General features: G+C 39.3%; 2 protein-coding genes and 1 non-coding gene across 9 annotated transcripts in view; 1 reads left to right on the top strand and 2 right to left on the bottom strand.

Moving 5' to 3' along the window:
• The window catches only part of Dpy19l3 (dpy-19 like C-mannosyltransferase 3), an 82,763-nt gene that overhangs the window by 39,772 nt on the left and 17,367 nt on the right, over positions 1-25,624 (bottom strand). For all 7 annotated transcript variants that reach the window (XM_047527142.1, XM_047527144.1, XM_047527148.1 and 4 more), the window contains exons 4-8: positions 13,662-13,752; positions 7,791-7,912; positions 6,980-7,125; positions 5,174-5,297; positions 4,500-4,634 (exon numbers count right to left, since the gene is read on the bottom strand). In XM_047527142.1, coding sequence (XP_047383098.1) covers positions 4,500-4,634; positions 5,174-5,297; positions 6,980-7,125; positions 7,791-7,912; positions 13,662-13,752 — 618 coding nt within the window. The remainder of the gene's footprint in view (positions 1-4,499; positions 4,635-5,173; positions 5,298-6,979; positions 7,126-7,790; positions 7,913-13,661; positions 13,753-25,624) is intronic.
• On the top strand, positions 22,657-22,734 carry Trnav-cac (transfer RNA valine (anticodon CAC)). The gene has a single exon. It is a non-coding gene; the product is annotated as a tRNA-Val (tRNA).
• LOC124966971 (high mobility group protein B3-like) lies at positions 24,524-25,414 on the bottom strand. Its single transcript, XM_047528889.1, has 2 exons — positions 24,923-25,414; positions 24,524-24,781 (listed from the first exon to the last, which is right to left on the bottom strand). The coding sequence occupies exons 1-2, from the start codon at positions 25,412-25,414 to the stop codon at positions 24,524-24,526; spliced, it is 750 nt and encodes a 249-aa protein (XP_047384845.1).

Below are 25,624 nucleotides of genomic sequence, written 5' to 3'. Positions count from 1 at the left end.
ATGAGTTTTCTGTTTTTGAGAATGTTTTGATTTCTTCATTCCTGAAGAAATTTTTTTCAGGATTCCGTATTGACAGTTCTTTCCCCCCACCCCCGCAACCTCAGTTTTCAAGATTTCTTCTTTGTCTTAGTCTTCATGTGGATTTTAATATGTCTTAATGTGGATTTTTTTGAGTTTATCCATTTGTCTTAATGTGGATTTTTTGAATTTATCCATTTGACATTAACTCAGCTTCTTGATTCTGTAGGTTCATTGCATCTTTTGCCGAATTTGAGGAATTTCCAGCCATTTATTCAAAGAGTACTTTTAAAAAAATACATTTTTCAACCTAATACTTTTTCTCCTTTCCTTCACAGATTCTGATACATTTGATTTTTTTTTTCCACTCTGTCTTCTCTAGTTCAGAGTATATAATTTCCAAATTGTTCTATACTCAAGTTCACTGAATCTTTCCTTTGACTGTTGAGCCCATACTTTGAGTTTTTAATTTTGGTTATTGGAATTTTTCTTTTCTAAAATCCATTTGTTTCATTTTTATATCCTCTATTTTTTTTGTTTTAAGTGTGTTTGTAATTGCTCAATGAAGGTCTGTTATGATGGCTGCTTTAAATTCCTTGTCAGATAATTTCAACTTCTGTGTCTTGGTACTGACATCTGTTAATTGTCTCTTCGAACAGTGTTTTTCTCTGTTTTTTTTTTTTTTTTTTTTTTTTTTTTTTTTTTTTTTTTAGTAAAATAGATGATTTCCAATTGCATCCTGTTACACCATGAGACTGTGGATTTTATTTAAATCTTTGGCAAGCCTCCTCTGACTCCATGTGTCTGAGTCCACTTGGGCTGCTACAACACAATGTCATAAACCAGTTCAGGCAGTACATAAACAAAAAAATTTTGTTTCTTACAGTTCTAGAGGCTGGAAAGTCTAAGATCAAGGCCTTGGCAGCGTCTGTGCCCAGTGAAGATCCATTTCCTGGTTCACTGATGGCATCTTTATGCTGGGTCTTCATAGGGTGGGAGGGGCACATAAGTCCCTTGGGCTGATTTTATAGTGAAACTAATTCTTCCCCGAAATCTCTACATCTAAAACCATCACTTTGGGTTGTTAGGATTTCAACATAGAAACATCAATCCATAGCACCAAGCCAGCGCTGTGCGGGGGGAAGACGTGTGGGGTGAAGATGGATGAAGTCAGGGCACCCCCCGACCTCCACGGCCTTTGTATCACATCTGCAGGGACGAGGGAGCCTCACTGCGGCTTGGAGAAGGTGAGGCTTCTGCTGACACCATCCTGTCTGGTAGGGAGAAGGTGCTTCATTATCGCTCCTCACTGGGCCCGCACAGACGATGCGGGATGGGATGGTGGGTCGGGGAGGCTCATTATCTCAGAATAATGGTAAAAGTTCCAGCTTCCCTGGTGCTCGCCTCCGACGCCAGCCTGGCAAGGAAGGGAAGGGATACTGCAGTACCGTGGGAAGGGGCTGAAGCTCAGGTTCTCCACGTGGCCTTCACAGATGTCTCTGGGAGATGGGGACCCTTCTGGCTCCCCACTACAATGCTCTGATGTAACCCTCAAGGGAAGCGAGTCATTCTGTGTTGCCGCTGGGGAGGGCAGAAGGCTGGGTTCTTGTCTGAACCTCTGAGACGGGAATGGGGCTGAGCTTTGCCTGTGGTATCTGACTAGAACAGGCCAGGTAATGTCGGAAAGGTGCCTATCTTGCCAAGCTTCCCTTTCTGGGGAAGGCTTTTTCCAGAGAGAGAAGGCTTTTCTGTTTGAGCCTGCTGGATCTTCAGGTTGCCGACTTCTCCAGCACCCACTCTGGGACATACATGAGGCAAGAAGAAACCCAGGGAGCTCAGTGCTATGGCTTCCCTCTGGTCTTGAGGTGTCTAGGCAGTCTGCTTTCTTCTCTCCACTTCTCGAACTCTTCTTACCTTTGTTTCAAGTATACTGTTGAGTTTTTAACTATACTTGGGGGAGGAATAGGAAGAAGACTCTCTACTCCATCTTGTCTGGAATCATATGCAAAACTTAAAACTGCCCGTTAGGCTTTATCATTAATATGTCTTGTCTTCACAATGGGTTAATTACACTTTATTAATTCCCATTTTTTAGGCTTTAATGAAGCAAAAATACGTACTTACTAATACCATTTACTGTTCTGTTTTTAATTTTAAAAGCTGTGTCTGCATTCCTGGCTGAAGTCTTGAGCTCCTGGTGGTAAGAGATTTCCCATCATTTGTGAAGAGAAGCTGACATGCTAAGTTACTGCCTCCTCCCCACCCCCACACTGAGCTCTGGATTTGTCTTGGCTTTTTCTATTCCAATTACTCTGACTTCTTCCCATTTGACATGATTAGAGATAAGTGATTGTAATTTAGGAAGAAATTATGGTTCCGAGAAGTTAAAACACTTGCAAAGTTTTAAAGTTTATTCTCAGATAGGAGCAACTTGGTTCTATAATCAGAATCTTTTCATGATAATAACTGTTCCTTCTTAAAATTGGATACTTAGAACTACTTCTATTACCAACACAGTTTCAAATATAAAAGTTAAACAAAGTTCAGAAGTGAATATCAAATAAGTTAGCTGTATTATTTTTAAATTGTGTGTGTGTGTAGCTAAAACGGTACCTTTTCTTCTATTTCCTAATTTTAAAAGAAATACATTCCCCTATGGAAAAAATTTCCACTAGGTCTAAAGAGCAAAACAAATATATAGAAGATATACCACTGAAATGATTGTTAACATTTCAGTGTTTGTTTTTTCTAAAACCTTTATAACTTTCCCTATATATGTTTTTTAAAAATATTTTTTAGATGTTGATAGATCTTTATTTAATTTATTCATATATGTGGTGCTGAGAATCGAACCCAGTGCCTCACACATGCTAGGCAAGTGCTCTACCACTGAGCCACAACTCCAGCCCCGCTATACATGTTTTACTTAAAAAAAAAAAAAAAAAGGAAACCTAATGATTATATACATATATATATGTACTCTAGTACATAAATATGCCAAAAATTCATTTAACTATGCTCGTTGATATGGACGGAAGTCTTTTCAGCTTTCTATGATTACAATTAAAATGAACACGGTTGATTACATAATGAGGACAAACTTCCTGGGCAGAATGGCAGGTGAGAGGATGAACAGGGCTTCAGACGTTTGACACCGACTGCAGAACTACACCACGGGAAGATGGCGGCAGTTTGTTTATGCTGGCGTGAGTGGGTGCTCACTGCTCCCGACCTGCAGAGGACACGCACGCTCCTGCCGAATCGCCTAGCTCTCCCCACTGCATGTTTCCTTCCTATCCCCCACTCGCCCTCCACCCAAAGTCTCTCATTTGTGGCCCAGTTCTTGCCTTTCACTTCTCTGAAACCTTTCCTGCCTCAAAAGGATTTTCCCTCCAAACTTCCAGCACTCGCCATGGCTACCTACGGACGCCTTTCATGTCTCTAGTTTATCTATCTGTCCATATCTTTATTTCCCAAGTGGGATGATGCACGCCTCATGGGATGGGCTGATAATGTTCTGGGTTTGCTGGCATTTTCAGTAATGCCTACGCTATCAACAAAACATGTTTGTGGGCTGACTTTAATGCTTCTTAATTTAGACCCTGGCACTTTCCTAAGATTACTTTATCTCTTTTGACAGGGAACACATCAAAATGGGGCACACTGCTTCCTTAGATCTGCAGATAATATTTTATTTTACTTGGAAAATACTTAAGTGACTAGCTATGAGCAATTTTAAAAATGTACAAAGCACATTAAAACATTTCTACACATGCTGGGTGCTGTTTTGCATGTCTATAATCCCAGTGATTTGGGAGGCTGAGGCAGGAGGATTGCAAGTTCAGAGCTAGCCTTCACGATTCAGAGAAGCCCTAAGCAACTCAGTGAGACCCTGTCTCAAAAAAAAAAAAAAAAAAATATATATATATATATATATATATATAAATGGCTGGGGGTGTGGCTCAGTGGTTAAACACCTCAATTAAACCCCACAATTAAATGATCAAGAAGCACACACTGGAAGACAGATATGTTTTTCCTTATTTCACATGTGACATTTGGCTAGTCAGTGGGGATTCACATCCCCTGTTGATCAAATCCTACTATGAAAATTTAAGTACTACATAAAAATCCTTATATGCCCATTAGGATTCTATAAAAAAAAGGCGATACATACTAAGAAATTTTAAGAGAGCTATCTTCTATTCTAAAATTTAAGCCATATCTCTAGATGAAAATTGACCTAGGCATTTAAGTACCAAATAGATCTAGTTTTTAACACAAAATAAGCAGAATAAAAGTTAAGATCGTCAAACTGGGCTGCATAAATTACTTAGCTTCAATTGACCCTGGCATATTTGCATTAGATGTAAAAAGGAGCTTCAACTTTGTCATTAAATACTTGCATATTTTCATCTGGTCCTGTGATATAAAGCACTAAACAATGAAAATCACACACAGGGTACGAAAGCAAAGATTACCTTCACAGCTGGCAGCATGTCTAAGGAGTCCAGTATGAACAGCACTACTGCTTGCATCAGCATCATAAATTGATTAAATTGCCATGTCAGGCTAAAGAGAAAAGTTGATATGAAAATGGCAAGAAGTGTCAGCCTCTGTAAAAAGAAAACCTTTGTATAATTTACATGTCTCTAGTAATAAAAAACCCTGCAGACAAGTTTTCTCAAGAGCAGCCAATATCTTCTATAAACCAAATAGAAAAACCATAAACTGTTGCTCTGAAAACCCTTGCATTTGTTATTTAAGCTCTAAATATCCTAAAGTGACACTCTGCATATAAATATTCACATACGGTATGTGTATTCCACACTATTATGGAGGCGATAATGCACCAAATCACATCTCAAGAGCAAATGGCTTAAAAATTCTGACAGTTTCACAGAAAGTGTGTGTGGGCTTGCTGCAACTATTTAAGGGTAGATTATGTAGAGTACATTTTTAACATAGAAAATGAAAACATTTTCTTTGCAAAGTAGGAAAAAGCTCAGAAAAAGAAAATTTAACTTGAGCTAAAAACTTGGTCAAGGAATGAGAACTATTCACATGGATTGGGACACTATGCACCTCACAATCTTCAAAGCTTCTTATATAAAATTGGGAAATTAAAAATATATAAAGTTTTATAGGAACTTACTTCAGAAAGAGACTGCAAGTTTGGTCTCAGGAAATATGTAATCGCTGCTATCTGAATTGCAAAGAAGGGCAAGGCCCAGTTCTCCCTCAGTGGGATGGTAAACTCAACTCTGGTGGTATCTATTCTGCACAAAGAGAACACAAGTGCCAAAATGGTAAGTTTTTACGGTAAGTTCCCCAAAGATCAAAAGTGAAAGATGTAAGTACAACCATACTTAGACTCTGGTAATTGACTCTCCATAGTAAAATCTGTACTTATCATCAGCATCCCCATAATATAAAACTAGACTGAGAAAATTTAAGCAATCATCCACAGGTATGCAGTTAAGTGGTGAGACCGGGATTCAAGTCCATGTTAGTCTACTGAGCCCATGAAAGTATCATGCCTCGCGTGCAGCACGCATAACCACTCCTTACTTTATTCTCTACCTTCATTATTGTCAACAGATAACATTGTGTATTCTGCCTTTCTGTATTTCTTTAGTGCTTCACATGTGAGTCTTCAATTTGTCGCTGACAATGATTTTTGTTTTGTTTCGTTTGGAGTATCAGGGGTTGAACTCAGGTGCATTCTGCCAGTGAGCTACATCCCTAGTGCTTCTTGGTTATTGAGACAGACTTTCACTAAATTGTCAAGGCTGGTTTGGAATATGTGACCTTCTTGCCTCAGGCTCCCGAGACACTGGGATTACAGGTGTTAAGGCCACATCTGCGTCTGGTTTATCAGTGGCAATAGTTTTTAAAAACTTCTTGCCTCTCTAGAATGGGAACTTCCAGAGGGCAAGTACAGGTAAGTGTTCATTTTGTACACTCAATACCAGGAATCACGTCTGCACATACTAGGCACTGTGTGTGCGCGCATGTATAAAACAACCTTCTCAGTCTCAATTTCCTCATCTCTAAAATGGTCATAATAACTGGGCGTGGTGATACATCTTGTAATCTCAGCAACTTGGGAGGCTGAGGCAAGAGGACTGTGAGTTCAAAGCCAGCCTCAGCAACTTTATTGAGATCCTGTCTTAAAAAAAAAAAAGAAAAAAGAAAAAGGCTGAGGATGGGCTCAGTGGTTAAGTGCCTCTGAGTTCAAGCCCGGGCACAAAAATAAATAAATGGATTAATTAATTAAAAACTAAAATGGACATAATAATAGTACCTACCCTATAGGGTTGTAAAAGAATACATGTAAAGTGCTTTTTAAAGCAGCTGGCACAGTAAGCACTTAATAGGGCTATAAAAAAATAATTTACTCAGGATTACAAAACAAATCTGTGTAAGAACTCATGCTAGAGTTTTAATTCCCCTACTGAATATTCGTGTTGCTCCTGTAGGTCAGGCAATGTATCTTTTCAATATATCTTGATTTAATATATCTTCAATATATCTTGAGTTTTTTAAAAGTTCTATCTCATATGGCTCCAATACTTTTGTACAGTGCTTCATGCTTTCTAAGTTCAGAACGGCACACAATCTATTAGGATTGATGGTAAAGATACTATTACAACTCTTTAAGAGATGAGATATGTGGCTGGAGAAATACTGATCACATAGCAAACAGGTAATGGAACTGGGATTATTAGATATTTTTCTTGATCTGCAATTCAGTGTGCTGTTTCTCAGCTGGAAATACAGATAAATAAGACTTCCTACCTTACCAACTAAGAAAAATTTAGTAAACCACTAGGTGAACCAAGGAGAAAATGATCCCAACCAAATAAGGCAGAAGAAATTTCTTTGAACTGGAAATAAAGTAACTTCATTTTCTAGTTTCACTCTGGAAAGGAAGAGAGACATACTGATTCCAACTCACCTATTTGTGACATACCAGAAAGCTGCCAGCAGTCCTGATAGCCAGGTACCACTAAGGAGCCAGCTGGTTATGTAAAGAGCTGTGACATAGACTGCTTGGAGCCCAAATAAGGTGTAAATATAAAAATAAACTGGCTCTAAGTATTTCTATAAAAGAAAATTAAAAAAATATTTGTTAGAGAAGCCACAACCCATCTTACTGACCTTTAAAAAATGTGACAGTAGAAATTCAGTACTCAGAAGCTTGCCATTAATTCCCAGCAGCCAGTCCACACCACCTACCCAGTGGGTGCGAACACTGGTCTTTCCTCCCACCAGCAGGAGAGGAAGGACGGCCGGCCCTGAGAGTTCTGCCTTCATATTTTAGACAGTTTTACACCTAACTTTGTCCAGTTTTGCCTAATTCACATGAGAAGTAGTCATTGTGATATGCTAATCTTACAATTTATTTAATTTCAAAGATAAAATAGGAGTGATTACACGTTTCCAAATGAAAATAATTACCAGCTTCTAGACTGCACACATATACACACTATAAACCAGGAAATACCTATATGTAAGAATCTTATACACTATAAACCAGGAAATACCTATATGTAACAATCTTATATAATATAAACAAACAGCAATATCTTATAACATATAAACAAAAAGTAAAATTCACAGGATGCATGGAAAAAAAAATTAGGGTATTTGATTTTCTACCAAACCAGTTGAAGATCAGAGAACACAGGGTGAAACTTTCAATTCAAAATGGCAGATTTCGACTTTCATCTGATATTAACAATTCCATGTCACAGGATATGACATACCTGTATGGGTAGAACTCTATATAAAATACTGAGAAAAACCTCTTGGTAAATATTCATTCGTTGAAGGAGGTTAATTGTCCTCATAGATTCAGTTTTATTATCATAAATTAAGCCACGAAAACCTAAGAATGATATTGGAAAATTCAGAGAAAAAAGTTATAATTATTGCTTCATTTGAAGTTATTATATATTCTTTAGCCTGTACCGGAGAATGTGGTAGGCATTGGGGCTGTAACAGTAAGCAAGGAAACAGTGCTACCTTCGAGGAGTTTCACATGTGTCAGACGGACAAAGTTTAAACATTTATGCAAACATAATACATTAAAACTTTCGTGACAAAAACAAACTTTTGGGACTGCAATGAAAAAAGAAGACACGTTTTTCTGTAGGAGTTCAGGCAAGAGGATTTCATATGCCCCACACTGTCTTACATGTGACGTGCAGCACCGCCTGGGATGGCTGGGCCTTTGACTTGCTCAGTACAACGTCACGTCAATGCATGTGACACATGTCGTGTCTGAGCAGAGGTTTAAGAGGGGACGAGTTCCCACCAGCTCTTGCTCTTTCTCTCTACCAGGACCCTGGCATGTTCCAAAGAGAGGCTGGAATGAGAGGATATGTGGGGGAGAGCAGAGCTGCTGCTGCCTCTCAGCAGACACAATGGGAGCAAGAAACAAAGCTGTTGTTATAGAAATCCATTGTAACACTGAGGTCATTTGATACTGAAACCAAGCTGACTAATTAACACAAGGTATGACTGGATGACTCCAGAAGAAAACATGCATACTGTTCTTTTAGCCCAGGAAAAGATGCTCAGCCTTGCTGCTCTTAAAAGAGGTGCAAATTAAAACTGCACTGAGATACCATTTCTCACCTATCAGCCTGGCAAAAATCAAGACCTTCGACAATCTACTGTGTTGGTGAGATTTCAAAGAAGTCGACTCTCCCACACTTCAGCGCAATGCCAAATAGTATCACCTCTATGAAGAATTTTGCAACATGCAACAAAGTGATGCGCATTTGTCCTTTGATCCAGGAAGCCCATAGCTAGGAATCAGTTCCAAAGACTGACTGGCAAAAATACAAAGTGACATGGGCACAAGGTCATTCATGCAGAACTATCTATAACGGTAAAAGATCAGAAATGACCCACATGCCCATCGGTAGGAGGTGTTGGGATGGAACCATGCTCCCACTAAATTTATATGTTGAGCCCTTAACCCCAGTGTAGCTGTATTTGGAGACAGGGCCAATAAGAAGTAATCAAAGTTAAGTGAGGTCAGAAGGGGGGTACTTAGTCTGAAAGGTTGGTGTCCTTACAGGAAGACACAAGAGCTTATGCTCCCTTGTTTTCAAACTCACACACACTTTGCCTCTGCTAGCCAAGAGGAAGGGCTATGTGAGGACAAAGAGTGGAAGGGGCCTCTAAAACCCAGGAAGAGAGGCCTCACTAGCCACCCCAGCCAGGTGTGGTGGCATACACCTGTAATCCCAGAGGTTTAGGGAGGCTGAGGCAGGAGGATCACAAGTTTGAAGAGAGTCTCAGCAATGGTGAGCTCAGTGGTAAAGTGCCCTTGTGTGCACAAAGCCATTCCAGCACCACCACCACCACCACAACAAAAAAGGAAGGAAACAGGGTGGAGGGGGGTCCAGGGATGAAGGAGACTCCCCTGAAGGCTTCACTTATCATTTTGAACCCATGTGAACATTTTTATAAGTTAAAAATATTAAATAAAAAATTTTGCCACTCAATTCCTGAAAAACCAAAAGCAAGATAAAACAAATAAATCTGAGCTAGTGGCTTGGTCATGCAGAGAGAAATCTTTCAAGTGATTTGAAAAACAAAGGAATATGATCACACATCCCTAGGTAGTTTATATCCTAAGGTGAAAAGAAACTATAAAGACAGCTTGAACTGTTTCCAGGTAATCATACAATATTATTATTACTTTGAAAATCAACATATATGTGTATGTGTATGTGTATGTGTGTGTGTGTGTGTGTGTGTGTGCTTATATATCTGCATATAGCATATAAGGGATAACATTAATACAAAGAATCAAAAATTTCAATTTAAGAAGAGATACAAATATGAAATTAAAAAATACAAATTTTGTTATCACAACTTGGCTCTGAAAATAGTTATATTCATATTTTCTCTTAAAAAAAACATACTTCCTAGCTCTGCTCACTACAAAGGCCTGGACACAAAGACCAACCTAGTAGCAATAAATGCTCCCAACACAAAAATTATAGTCTTTAAACTGTCTTTAAAAGGAACTAGAGCTCCTTGGCAAAAGAGCTGATTCTAGGTCAGGGTTAGAAAATATACAAAATGGGCCTTGGATATTTTGTCATGCCCCCACAAAAAGCAAGGGAGTTGTCAGAGACCATGGTGGTCACAACAAAAAGACAGCAGGCAACCTGAAGGGCACTCCAAACTGCATCCAGACTGAGAAATCTGAATATAAGAAGGTAGTTGAGCATCAAAACACATCAAATATATTAAAAATCCACAAGTTTCTGATGACACTTAAAAAGCAAAATCTTTTTTAAAAAATATTTTTTTAGTTGAATATGGACACAATGCCTTTACTTCATTTATTTTAATGTGGTACTGAGGATCAAATCCAGTGCCTTACTCGGCAAGTACTCTGCCACTGAGTCACAACCCCAGTGCCCGCCCCCTCCCAAAAAAGCAAATTCTTAACTGGATGCTAGAAAGGTAATTTATTCTAAACTGGGTACAGTGGCGCATGCCTGTAATCCCCACAACTCAGGAGGCTGAGGTAGGAGGATCACAAGTTCAAGGACAGCCTCAGCAACTTAGTGAGACCCTGACTCAAAACATACATACATACGTAAAAAAATAAATAGGGCTGGAGATGTGGCTCAGCGGTAAAGAGCCTTTGGGTTTAATTCCCAGTACCAAAAAAAAAAAAAAAAAAAAAAAAAGAGAGAGAAGAAAGGTGACTCATTCTAAAAAATGACAAAGGGAAAGGACTAATATTTATTCCATCTTTGAGAACTAAACTGACTCACCAAATAGTTACTGAGAAAATGTTTTTCTTTAGAGATGAATTCTGTCCAGCAATGATGGAAAGAATGATGGAATTGGCATATCACCATTTTAAAAAATATATATTTAAATTGTAAATTTAAGTTGTAGATGGACAGCATGACTTTGTTTATTTTTATGTGATACAGAGGATTGAACCTAGTGCCTCGCATGTTCAAAATAATCGCTCTGCCACTGAACTATAGCCCCAGCCCACAATATCACCATTTTATGTGAAATGAATATATAATTAATGGATATAGGTAATAATCATCAATCGCACTGAAACAATTAAAGGGAAACCTAACTAAGAATTTAGTAATGAATGGATTATTTTTCGCCCAGACAGACAGACACTGGGTACCCTCCGATGTGAAGTTCAGAACACCATCCAGGAAGTACTCTTACCAAATAGTAGAACAACATCTGAGCAAGCCTCAATCTAACAATTAACAGGAAATTCAGTGAAGAAATATTAAATGATACCATGGGGCTCCAGAAAAATTCAGAAAGTGGGGAACTATCCAACAAATTAGTATGCATTTTTAACAAAAAATTACAGGAAAAAAGATGAAAAGGTACTAATAGATTTAAGGAAACAGCTAAATAATTGCAACAGAGACATTCTTTGCATTTCCAAATATATTAAAAGTCTGTTAAGACAAAAGGAATACTGACTATTGAAACAGACTGATATATTTACAGATGAAGGGATGTTTTGGGTATTTATTCCAAAACAACCTAGGTTGAGGGCCTGGATATAGAGAAAACAAGATTAGACCTGAGTTGGTAACTACTGTTTTAACTGAATGAAGGATATACAGAAATTCATTACAGGATTATCTCTACCTTTCTCTATGTTTGAAATTTTCTAAAAAAGTAAACTTAATGAATGACAAATTAATTGAAACAAGTCAACCAATGAGTTCATCATGATACTTAAGAGAACACTTTCTCAATTTCAGCACCAGTGACATTTTGGACCAGATGGTTCTTTGTTGTGGGGGCTGCTGGGTGCACTGTAGGAAGTTTGGCTGCACCCCACCTTCTTGCTCACTAGATTTTAGTAGCACATTCCCTCCAGTTTGACAACTAAAAATGTTTTCAGACATTCCACATGTCTTCCTAGGGGTAAAACTGACCCCTCCCAAATCAAAACCATTGCTTTAGAGGATGCTAGAGAAGCAACTCATAATTCTGAAAACTGGTAAATATAGTCTATTATCATTATTCATGGTAGTTATGTTCTATAAAGTTACAGTAAAAAGTGAAATACTGAATACTGAACTAATGGGACATAAAGGGTTGGGTTTTTGCAAGTTTATGATTATATATTTCTATCAACTGGTATGTATAACCTTGTTTTATGTGTGTTTCTGTTTGAAGACCCTTTCTTAAATATATTTAGTTTTAACTCACAGTCAAGAGCACTGTGACTCATGTCTGCACAAAGCTTATCTCACACACATTTTCTTATCTAACCTACGTGCTTTCTCTTTGGGCACGTCACAGCCTTCTTGCGCTTAGGAACACTAGATAGCGCTTTTGTACTCTGCAAAATCATCAACAAACAGAATAAAAATGTAAAAAACCACGACCCTACACAGACTGTGAGAAGGACACCATAGTTTGAGAGCTGAAACCAGAGGCAGAACATCGGCCCTGTTTTTGTCTCTGTTGAGAACATCCATGTGGGTAACTAAGATTTTTTGATGCTTTGGACATGACCATGAAGGACTGTGAAAGTACCATGAATACTGATTTTGGGATCACAAATAAATTTTAGTGAGATGATTTTGGAATTTGTGAATAATGAGGATTGACCGTATGGGGTCAAATCAATACCTCACCTGTCTTTCTCATATGAACTGAACCTCAGGGTAACCGAACAAGTGATGAAAAAAAAAGGTTTTCTACAGAAAAGAGTTCCAGCTAATAAATACGTGAGCAAAGAATTAGGATGTCACTATTCTTTAGTCATTGTATTTTGCACAATAGATAGGTAATAATCATCAATGGTTGCTCAAACCACTAAGAGAAAGGTTGTGGGTAATTAGCTTTATTATGAGTGAATCTGATTACCAACACAGAAACCAAGTGATTTAAAAATTGTATTTATGGCACACACACAAAAAAATAACCAAAATTTCATGCTTCCTATTGTGATAAATTAGAAGTAGAAAACATCACCCATGAAGAATCCTCACCAAAAATATTACAGCCGAATCCAAAGCCCAGAAAAGGTCAATTCTCTATGTGTACCCAGGCTATGGATATTAAGGATATAGTAAGTAGAAGAGGTTCTTTGGGGGGTTTCCACTAGATGGAAGAAAAGCAGAGAATGAACTTTAAACCAATTAGGTAAAGTGAGAACGTAGGAAGATGGCAACTGCAAAATAAAGAAATGAATGGGCACATTGGGAACAAAAGGGACAACTTAGTTTTCAGGACCAAAATACCCACTGTTTCCATTTCTAGATCACACTCCTTTCTCCTACAAAGACGTCTTCCAAAATCATCACCAAAAAAAAAAAAATCAACAAAACTTAAAAACGACAGAGAGATGACTTTGGGGATGGAACAGAGATAGAAGGCAAGGCCAGGAGAGTTACATAAGATATTATATAAGCTCTTTCTGAGCAAAACATTTTCATGAAACAATTAGAAGTTAACAAGGAAAAAATACACAAGTACAGAGTATAAAACTATACAAGTTCTCTAAAGCATTGAAGATGCTTTAGTGCAAAATATTCTTTGACTAAAATTCTGTGAAGATGCAGTAGACTCCGAATGAAACTGTTAATTGTAATTACCTTGCATGAGGGTTGGCGCCTGCAGCATTTGCTTGTAGTAGGAGTAATACAGTCCACATTCTGTTCTGAATGAGATTTCTCGCTCCACTTCCTGAAATAAAGTTAGATGTACTGGGTTTATGTGACCTAGTTTTGTTTAAATGTGTATTGTCACTGAAGAAACAGGTTACACAACTACAACTTTAAAGAGAAGAACAACTCGGCAAATGCAGTCTCAAGAATATCGTCCCAAGAATCTTGACAAACCCGAACCATAGAAGGCTGATGATTGTTGAAACTGGGGGGATGGATACTTTGGGACTTGTTACACTATTTTATCTTCTGTGGATATTTAAAGTTTTCCACACTAAACCATTTCTAAAAGTGGAGATACTCGTAATTTGTTCTATTTAAGTTTATGTTTCAATTTATTTTACACAAAATTAAATTTTACTAAAATATGGGGAGACAGGGCAGTGAGTATGAGGAAGACTTTCTGGAATAATTTTATTAATACTCTTAGATAGTGCATCTAATATACACATAAAAATGTACATAAAAAGAAAGTTACAATCTATGTCACACCAGATTCATTTATTTACCCCAGTGTTCTAAAAACCATGCCCTAGGATCTGTACCAATTTAGCTTGGGGAAATTAAACACTGAAAAAAGGGTCCACTGGGTTCTGAAATTTAATTTTATTAGCATCCTTCTTTATAGAAAGGTTCATATAGGACAGTACAGTTTTTTTAGTTTTCATAGTTGCTACTGATTTAGGCTGTTGTTCACAGCAGCAAAGGTAACCCAGGAGTGATGCTAAACCAGTCATCTTCAATCTTCGAGAAAAATCGTTCCATGGCTTTTGATAACAAAAAACCCCAAATTGGTAAGACTCATTTCAGGATTGTTTGAACTCTAATTGGGTCAAATAACCATATGGGCCATGAATTGATGTCAACTGAGCACATAATTGCTTTTGTCCACGCAAATAAAGGGGGAAAAATACCCCAACAATGTTAATTACAGGCCTCTTCCTTTCTCCAGCTGCCTTAAAGGGAAGTACTAAATGTTCCTTTTGATGGAATATCCTAACATCAAACCTACAATGACAACTGGAGGGAAAATTAGTCATCCACATCTATGGGCTTCATTTCCAATATAAGTTCTGAAATTAAAAAAACAGCCTTATAAAAATGGGGGGAGGGCACTGTTCGCAGTTCTAAAAGTAGAAAGCTTTTGTGCCCCACCCTGCTCTTTAATATACCCAGAACAGTGAAAAACAGAGGGGGATCTAATTAGTAAAAATGCATTCAAACATGATTAATTGGTAATCTTGGCACCAGCTGTATAGAACCAAATGCTATACTTTATTAGACAGACACTTGCAAGTTTTACATCTGCTTCATGCTAAGAGAACATCTGCTTTACTCAAACACTTTTCCAGTTTTACAGCAATTTATACTTTGCCTGGTGGATCATGCCAATGAAAATGTACATCAATAGAAGTTACCCTCTACAGAATGCAAAACGAACAAATATTCCACATTTTAATTTGCATAGGTTCCACAGGGAAAGGGATGTTTGGGGAGAGAATGAAAACATCTCTGAAGATAATGAGAAAAAGAAGTAGAAAGACCAAAGAACTGTGTTTTTAAAGGACAGTACAGCAAAAACCACTCTAGTGGTTTATATAATAATTTAATATCGGTACTAAAAGGAAACAGCATCCAGGGGAAAAAAATGGCTGTTCACAAAGAATGATCTGCATCTCCCTCAGGCATTAAGGCAAGTTTGCTGGCAATGCAGGAAAGGTTAATAAGACCTTTTAGACAACATTAAATTTGGAAACACGTCAAATTAATTTAAAAAAGAGTTCTAAAACTAATTTCATAACTTTTGTTTATAAAAACTGCACCCCCTCCCAAATAATTAGGCTGCTGGTAGTTGGGGGGGGCAATGAACGATTAACTTCCTGAATGTGATTCGTTTCAGAATTAGGTTAACAAATCATCTCACCAAGAAACAGTGGTGCATGATAAGACAGCTGTTCTTAAAGTTCTGCACTGGGAATCATGCCCTCAGCAAACATATTTATGGCACATACATGGTTTACTGTCTGGTTAAATTCATGTCCATCTGTTAGAATGGAATGATTTTTGCCCCAGAGTCGATCAGAGCCCTGACACATGAGGGCTGCCAAGCGGTGTGTGCGTGTAGGTTAGGCTGCTGCGGAAGTGAGGGTCCTTCCGCTGGGCCTGCGCTGAAGCAATCGGAGTCCTGGTGCTGCTGTATGTAGTTCCTACTGTGTGGATTAACCCGGTCTGTTCCAGAGACTTCTGGCTGTGCTGGAGTACTCAATGGGAAGACATGCCATTTGCAGTGTGGAACAGAGTAACTGCAAAACGTTAGCACAAGGTGAGAAAGCACAGGTGACCCAAGTGCTTGCAGCCAATGAGAACTGCCCCTCCTCAGCACTTACTTGAACATTCACTGGCTAGGGAAACCAAAAGGCCGAAGAATTGAGTCCCCGACCCCAAGGAGTTTATGTCTCAAGAAGAAAGAACAATGCATTGTAAACAAAGGAAAATGACCAATCAAGGAAATAGGTATCAAAATTAAAGAACGGATTGCCTTTTGCCTCAACTATTAAACTAGCTTCTTCACTGCATTTTATGCATCTTTCCCCAATCTATTCCTCATTCATTCGTCTGATAAATACCTTATTTTTAAATTTTTATTTTTTGTGGTGCTGGGGATCGAAGCCAGGGCCTTGCACATGCTAGGCAAGTGCTCCACCACTCAGCCAAAGACCCAGCCCTCAATAAGTACCTCTGACCACCAAGTGATGAACATTTTTCTGCTGAGAGAGTCAGCAGGGAATAAAAAAGTCAAAAATCTCTGCCTTCATCAAATTTATACTCTAGAGTAGAAGGAGAAGAGAGCAAATAATCAAGCAAAATCCAAATTATACCAGGAGTCAAGTGCTACGGGGAAAACAGAGTAAAGCAGAGAATGGAGGTGGGAAGGCCAGACAGGGAGGTGCTATGACTTCACAGGTGGGACACAATGGAAACCCCAAGAGGTGAAGAGGCTGGGTGGGGGGCCATGTGGATACCCGAGGGAAGAGCCTGCCAGTCAGGCAGATCAGTCCAGAGACCCCGGATAGCAAGGAGGGCAGGTGGCTTGAAGAGGGGACAGAAAAGGCAGTTAATGAGATCTAGGGTGGCAGGGGCAGGAGAGAGGTCATGTGGGGCCAGGTCACCTGGTCTTGGTAGGTGTCAGGACTTTGGGCTTGTACCTGAGAGCTAGAAAGGGTGTAGGGCATGTGTGAGTAATCAGGAGTTCAGTTTAAGACAGGACAAATTTGAATGTGAAGAGGTTTGAACTGAGACACAAAATGATCTTAACAGGTTCACATTGACTGCTGTGTGCGGAATGGACTATTTAGACTCAGAGCAACAAACAAACAAACAAACAAACCACCACCACAAAACAAACCAGTAAGGAAACTGCTTACTGGTGAAGAAATAGGCTGAAGCCATGAAAGATGTCTGGAATCTAAACTCTGTAAAAGTAGAGTGAGAGGATCTGTAGAGAGTTCTGGTTCTTCAACATTTCTGGCCTGAGCTGCTGAAGGGTGAAGGTGCATTTTATAGATATGGAGACCTATAGAGAAACAGCTGAGGGCAGAGGAGGCTAGGTGCCTGATTTTGGAACTCTTTGGTCTTAAGATGCCTACCGGACATCTAAATGAAGGTGGCCAAGGAGGTGGCTGATACAAAGGCCTGGAGTGCAGAGGAAGTCTGAGCAGGGTCTACATGGGGAGTCCCCAGCATGAAGATGGTACTTAAGGCTAACGGGAAGCTGTTTTCAGAAATGAGGAAGGGCAGGAAAGTCCTGGGGTTCTCCGCCATGGCGAAAGAGGTCAGGAGGCTCAAAAAGAGCTGAAGAACCAGATGGAGAGACAGGAGTAAATCCAGGAGAATGCATCCTGGAAGCCCAGGAAAAATGCTAACAGGCCAGGTAAAATGAGGCCTGAGAAATGACCACAAAATTTAGCATCCTGAAGGTCACTGGTGATTCCACAAGAACACTTAAGCTTAAAGTCTGACTATAGCAGTTTCAAGAAAGAGACATTCAGAAGAAAGAAACAGGAACCAACTATTGGTTGACCAACTTTTTGGAAAATTTTGGTGCTGACGTGAATGAAAAAAATGGGTGAGTATCAGAAAGGGAAAGTGGGGTCATAATATGCGTTTTCTTCCAGGATGGGAGAAAGGAGAGAAAGAGAAACTCGATTCCAAGAGCAATGTGCTTCAGCAAGAGGCAGGAGAAAAGTGACAAGAAGAAAAGTCAGCACATATGGCAGGAATCAGGCATCTGTGGTGTGGAAGCATGACTTTGTTTTGCTTCTGCTTCTCAGTGAAACAGGAGAGAGCGTCATCATCTGAGGGAAGAAGAGGTTACAACAGCAGTCCAGGAGAGCCAGGGTCAGGGGCTAGAGGACGAGGAAGAGGGCGGCCAGGCAGCACCAAACAAGCCCATTCCAGCTCTTCCTTCTCTATTAATTTTTTGAGTCAACAAATTTTAAATGAAAATATTTTGGTTTCCACATACTTAATTTTGTATCCTGCAACTGGCTGATTTTACTTTTTGCTTATAATACTATTTTTTCCCGATTATTCTCTTGGGTTTTCCAGTTATATGATCACATCATCTGCAAATCATACCTTTTACCTTTTTGCTTTCCAATTTTTATACTTTCTACTTCTTCTGATGTTGTGCAGCTGGTATCTCCTAAGCAATGTTAAAAACACCAGTAACAATGGAGAGCTCTGGCTTGGGGATTTCCTTCTAGTCTTGTGAGTCCAATTCATTAGCCTCTAGCCTCATGTCCTTACTTAAATCTAACAGAAATTTAAAAGCCAGTTCCTCAGTGCCTGAACACATTTGGCTAGTGGTTATCATATTGAACAGCATACCATGGGTAAAGAACTTCCCATCGTTACAGAAAGTTCTACCAAACAGCAGTTTTCTTACTGAGTGAGGTCTTAGCAATTGGGCTGAGATGGATGTATGTGTATTTTTTTTTAATGCCTCTATTCTTTTTAAATAGCTTAAATTCATATACCACATAACTTACCAATTTGAAGTATATGATTCAGTGGCTTTTACTATATTCCTAGGAGTTGGGTCTGTATCCCTATAGTCAATTTTAGACCATTTTCATTACCCCCCAAAGAAAGCACACATCACTGATCTGTCAGTCTGCAAATCCTCACACCCTCCAGCCCGAGGCAACCTCTAAACTCCTTTCTGTCACTTTAGATTGGCCTCTTTTGGACATTTCATGCAAATGGAATCATACAATATGTGGTCCTTTCTGCCTGGCTTCTTTCATTAGGCATAATAATTTCCAGGTTCTGCTATGTTGTAGCCTGTATTGGTAATGACTTTCAAAATTGCCAAATAATATGCCATCGTATTGATAAAACACAATTTATTCATTGATCAGCTGATGGATATTCCTACATTTTGGCTATTGCAAAAAAAATGCTGCTATGAACACCGTGTTCAAGTTTCTGTGTGGATGTGCTTTTATTTCTCCCGGGCATATATTTATGAGTACAATATCTAAGTTTATATGGTAAACCAAGCATGGTGGTGCACACTTCTGGTCCTGGCTACTATTGGGTTGGCTGAACCAGGAGGATCTCTTAAGCCCAAGAGTCTGAGGCCAGACAAACATAATGAGAGCCCACCTCAACGACAGCAACAAGAATGATAATATGGTAACTCTATGCTAAGTATTTGAGGAACAACTAGACAATTTTTCAAAGTGGTTGCACTGTTTAAAATTCCTACCAGTAATGTAGAACGGCTCAGATTTTTCCATATCTTTGTCAACACTTGTTATTACCTTAACTTAGAGCCCTATTAGCAGGTGTGAAATAGTGTCACATTGTGATTTTTTTTTTTTTTTTAACTTTTTGGGAACACTGATTAAGAAACTTTATTACAGAAAATGAATGCATCCAACATTCCCAAGTATGTTTGTAACAAGAACAGACACAAGGGAGAGACAGACAATAGCTGCTACATTACAAGCCTGTTCTTTCCAAAAGATAAACTGTCACTCAAGAACAGGGTAAGGAGGTTGGAAAAGAGGTGCTTAGAGGAAACAGGTACTGTCCTTTTAACTTAAAAAAAGGTAACAGGTTGGCATTGCAAGAGCACTGGTCCAGATCGAGCTAAGCCTAAGCCTTTGGTGGTAACATCATGCCCCACTTGAAGCATCTCAGAGGAGCTGCAGAGCATCAGTCCCTGGGTATCCTGTGGTGGAGTGTAAACCGTAAGAACAGGGGTCTTGTAATAAGCAGCTAATGGGACAAGTGGCCTCAACGGACGTCTCTCTACAACCAAAACTGCTTCATCAAACATCATTTACCTAAACAGCTACCCCTTTCCACAGTTAGAAACGGCTCCCTTGGGACTACAGGCTGAGCTTCCCTTCCATATCTGATGAGGTTGGCAGCGGCAGCAGCCTTAGTTTAGACTGAGTGCAGAGTGACAAGGGCCTGGTTAACACAGGAAGGACAATCCTGGAGCAGGCACCTCAGGGCCAACCTAATGACCATGGGTTCTTAAGTCAGTGGAAGAATTCAAGAAACGTATGTAGGACAAGCAGTTTCAATGGAGAGGGAATGGCTATGAATGGAGATCAGACTGTGACCATGACTGGCACTCATCTCGGACCTGAGAGGACAGCTCCTTAGATATGCAAGTTCCAAACAGTGAACTTTTAAGAAAAAGCTGCTTTCTCCCGAAATATCACACATACACACACACCCACACGCCCCATAACCTCAAATTTCTATATCCAGTGTTCATGCCAGGCAGTACCGACACTCACGCCCAACACGGTACCTTTTGTTACTCAACCAAGTACACATCAGCCATCCAGGGATATTTAGTTATCACCATTTGCCATTGTAGCAACCACCAGCTTCCTGACCTGAGAAAAATGTTAACACCATTTACTAATATAACCACTGAAACACAAAACAAGTTTCCAGTTTAAAAACACTGAACTAGAATCTACATTTCTGGTGAATAAGCTCATATCATGGGTAAGACACTCTATTTTTCATGATACATTTAGTACTTAGAAATGGTTGATTCCAATAATGTGAAGAGAGAACCTACAGAATGGGAGAAAATCTTTACCACATGCATCTCAGATAGAGGACTAATCTGTAGGATATATAAAGAACTCAAAAAATATAACAACAAAAAGAACAAAAAAACCCCCAAATAACCTAATCAATAAATGGGCTAAGGAACTGAAAAGACACTCCACAGAAGAAACACAATCAACAAATATATGAAAAAAGGTTCAACATCCCTAGCAATTAGAGAAATGCAAATCAAAACTACACTGAGATTCCATCTCACTCCAGTCAGAATGGCAATTATAAACAATACAAGCAACAATAAATGTTGGCCAGGATGTGGGGAAAAAGGCCCACTCTTACATTGCTGGTGGGACTGCCAACTGGTGCAACCATTATGGAGAACAGTATAGAGATTCCTCAGAACACTTAGAATAGAACCACCATTTGACTCAGTAATCCCACTCCTTTGTTTATACCCAAAGGACTTAAAATCAACAGGGAGGCAGCCGCATCAACTTTTATAGCAGCTCAATTCACAACAGCTAAACTATGGAACCAACCTAGATGCCCTTCCACAGATGAATGGATAAAGAAAATGTGGTATATATACACAATGGCATATTACTCAGTCTTAAAGAAGAATGAAATTATGACATTTGCTGGTAAATGGACTTCATGGTAAGTGAAATAAGCCAATCCCAAAGAACCAAAGGCCGAATGTTTTCTCTGATATGTGGATGCTAACTCACAATAAGGTGGGGGCTAGAAAAGAACAGAGGTGCTTTAGATTATATAGAGGGGAGTGAAGGGAGGGGAGGGGACCTGGGGGGAGGAAGGACTGTAGAATGAATTGGACATATTACCCTATGTGCACGTGAAGGTAAGAGTAAACTCTGGACAGTTAGCTGGCCTGCCTGCCTTCCTGAACAACTGGAGGCTGCTGAGCCTTGCCTACGTCGACACCTTCACTGGTTCACACTTCATCTTAATGATCTTCAGATGCAACAAAATCAAGGCGCCCCCTCCTTCATCTCAGTCCTAAGCTGGCCATGTGAGTAAAACAGAAGTTACTAGACTTACAGGGAGGAACAGTTTTAAAAACGTAATACTGTTTATTTAACTTCAAAAACATTTCAGCATTATAAACACACACAGAAAAACCATATGATAGCACACTGCATTTAAGTACAGAAGGTTCTAGAACTTTCATTGATGCAGTGGCTCTTTGCTGACAATGAAGACAGTTCTACAGTTTGTTTGAAAACAAAGTTTAAAATCTACTGTACTTAACTTAAAAAAAAAAAAAAAATTGAACACTTCCCATGCCAGCTGACCCCCCCTTTCCCACAAGAAAGGCAGCAGAATGCTATATCACTACATACAAAACAAGACAACCTGAAGCTAAATGGATGCTCACCTCAGTGTCAACAGGTCCAGCCTCACAGTGCACGCCCTGAGCTATGGCCCCTACAAAGGGCATCTTCCTCCATGGCCTCAATGCCAAGCAAAGAGCATCAAGAGTGAGTGACCTTCTGGAACTCAATCAAAGTGGATCAAAGACTTGGGCACTAGAACAGAGACCCTGCACCTGCTAGAAGAAAAAGTAGGCCCAGATCTCCACCATGTCAGTCTAGGATCTGACTTCCTTAACAAGAACCCTAAAGCGCAAGAAGTTAAATCAAGAATCAATAAGTGGGATGGATTCAAACTAAAAAACTTCTTAGCAAAAGAAACAATCAATAATGTGAAGAGAGAGCCTAGAGAAAATCTTTAACACATGCACCTCAGATAAAGCATTAATCTCTAGGATATATTAAGAACTCAGGAAACTTAACACCAGGGCTGGGGATATAGCTCAGTTGGTAGAGTGTTTGCCTCACAAGCACAAGGTCCTTGGTTCAATTCCCAGCACTGGCCAAAACAAACAAACGAACAAACAACAACGAAAAAAAAACAAACTTAACACCCAAAACACAAATAATCCAATCAATAAAGGGAATAAAGGGGCTAAGGAACTGAATACAATCGATCAACAAATATAAGAAAAAAGGTTCAACATCCCTAGCAATTAGAGTACTGTAAATCAAAACTACACTGAGATTCCATCTCACTCCAGTCAGAATGGTAATTATAAAGAATACAAGCAACAACAAATGTTGGTGAGGATGTGGGGAAAAAGGCACAGTCATATTGCTAGTGGGACTGCCAATTGGTGCAACACTCTGGAAAGCAGTATGAAGGTTCCTCAGAAAACCTGGAATGGAACCACCATTTGACTCAGTAATCCCATTCCTTGGTTTACACCCAAAGAACTTAAAATCGGCATACTACTGGGAGGCAGCCACATCATTGCTAAACTATAGAACCAACCTAGGTGTCCATCAACAGATGAATGAATAAAGAAAATGTGGTATATGTATGTGTGTGTGTGTGTGTGTGTGTGTGATGGAATATTACTCAGCCTTAAAGAATGAAATTATTGAATTTGTGGGTAAATGGATGGAGTTAGGAGAATACCATGCTAAGTGAAATAAGCCAAACCCAAAATACCAAAGGCTGAATGTCTTCTCTGATATGTAGATGCTAATTCACAATGGCGGGGGCGGGTGTGATAGGAAAGAATAGAGTTATTTTACATTAGGTAGAAGGGAGTAAAGGGAGGGGAACCAGTTTGGGGGTAAGAAGGATAGTAGAGTGAAACAGACATTATTACCTCATGTACATATATGACTGCATGACCGATGTGATCCTACAATATGTACAAACAGAAAAATGAGAAATTACACTCCATTTCTGTATGATTTATTAAAATGTATAAATGCATTGTCATGTAGAACTAATTATAACAAATTAAAAAATTAAAGAGTGAGTGCCCTTCAACTGATGAATTGATAAAGAAAAGGTGGTATATATACACAATAGAATTTTACTCAGCCTTAAAGAAGAATGAAATTATGACATTTGCTGGTAAATGGATGGAACTGGAGAATATCAGGCTAAGTTAAATAAGCCAATCCCTGAATGTTTTCTTTGATATGTGGATGGTAATTCACAATAAGGTGGGTGGGCTAGGGAAGAATAGAGGTACTTTGGATTAGACAGAGGGGAGTGAAGGGAGGGGAGCGGGTATGGGTGTAGGAAGGATTCTAGAATGGATTGGACAATATTACCCTATGTGCATGACCTCTGTAACTCTACCTCATGTACAACCAGAAGAATGAGAAGTTATACTCCATTTAGGTATGATGTATCAAAATACATTCTACTGTCATGTATAACTAATTAGAACAAATTTAAAAAAGAGCATGTCTCCATTGTTTTGTTCTTTTTACTGAGTATAGATAAGTATGGTTGATAATTAAGGATTTCCAGCCAATAACCATATAGCTAACACCACCTTAGAAATTAAAAAAAGAAATGCCAGGAACACCTTCAAATGCACCAACAGCAAGGTGCACAGAGGGAGGAGGACATGAGAGTGACTTTTCATTTTAAAAATGTTTGGAAATATGTACAAAATATGTACAACTCTGATACAGTTCCGAGGTGCTCTGGACACCCAGGCCCACTTCATGTGAACCACTTACTATTTCTAGAGCAACTCTGTCGTGATCAAATTCTATAATGGACCCTAATGAGACAGACACATCTCAATCAGGGTGCTCCCCTACTCTAAGGTATTCACAAGGAGACGGGGAAAGAGTCTTTTATTCGCCCTCCTCCTCCTCTTTGTCTTCCTCCTCTACCTTTTTCTGGGCAACTTTAGCAGGACCCTTAGTACCTTCAAACTTTCCTTTAGACTTACAGTCAGCAACATCCTTCTCGTATTTCTCCTTCAGCTTTGTGGCCTGAGTGATGTATGGCTGCTTTTTGCTGTCACTTAAGTTATTCCACATCTCACCCAGCTTTTTTGCCACATTGGTATCTCCAATGGAGATACCAGGATGTATGGATTTGATCTTGGGGGGGTGGAATTTTTTTTTTTTTTTAAGAATTTTCTTTCCACAATACCATTATTTCATTTTATTTTTATGTGGTGCTGAAGATCAAACCCAGTGCCTCACCCGTGCTAGGCAAGCACTCTACCACTGAGCTGTAGCCCCAACCCTGAATTCTGAACAGAATAGGAAAAATACAGGTGGTGATCTTTGGGGGGCATTAAGGTCCTTTTTCTTCTTGCCTCCCTTAGCTGGTCCATAATCCTTCATTTCCTGATCACAGCGTACTTTATCCGCCTTTGCCATTTCATCAAATTTAGATTTCTCTTTCCCAGACATTGTCTTCCACCTCTCAGAACACTTCTTGGAAAATTCTGCAAAACTGCCAGGGACTTCTGGATTTCTCTTATGTTCTTCTCTGCAAGTCTCCACAAAGACGGCATAAGCAGACATCTTGCCCTTTGGTTTCCTGGGGTCACCTTTAGCCACCCACCTGTATTGTTTGCTAGTCAGGGCAGTGCAGGGCACCACCGTGCCTCCCACTAGCTGCCTCCATGGGAGCTGCCTGATTGTCCGGCGGGATCCCCACAATGGAATTTCGATGGGCATTTCCTGGAGAGCTGATGATGGGGAGCATCTTTTCCTGTGCTTACTGGTCATCCATACAGTGTTTTGGAGAAATGTCTATTCAAATCCTGTACCCATTCTAAAAACTGGGCTGCTTATTATTGAGTTGTAACAGCTCTTTACATATTCTCGGTAAAAGTCTCTTAGCAGATACAAAAATTGTAAAAAACTTCCTCTCATTCTAAATCTGCTGCCTTTTTATTTTCTTGATGGTGTAGAGAAATTTATAATTTTGATGAAACA

Source organism: Sciurus carolinensis, chromosome 16 (assembly GCF_902686445.1).
Source record: "Sciurus carolinensis chromosome 16, mSciCar1.2, whole genome shotgun sequence".
In the NCBI taxonomy this organism is placed as follows: Eukaryota; Metazoa; Chordata; class Mammalia; order Rodentia; family Sciuridae; genus Sciurus; species Sciurus carolinensis.
The sequence above is the reverse complement of the archived record's forward strand: the minus strand, read 5'-3'. Positions and strand labels throughout refer to the sequence as shown.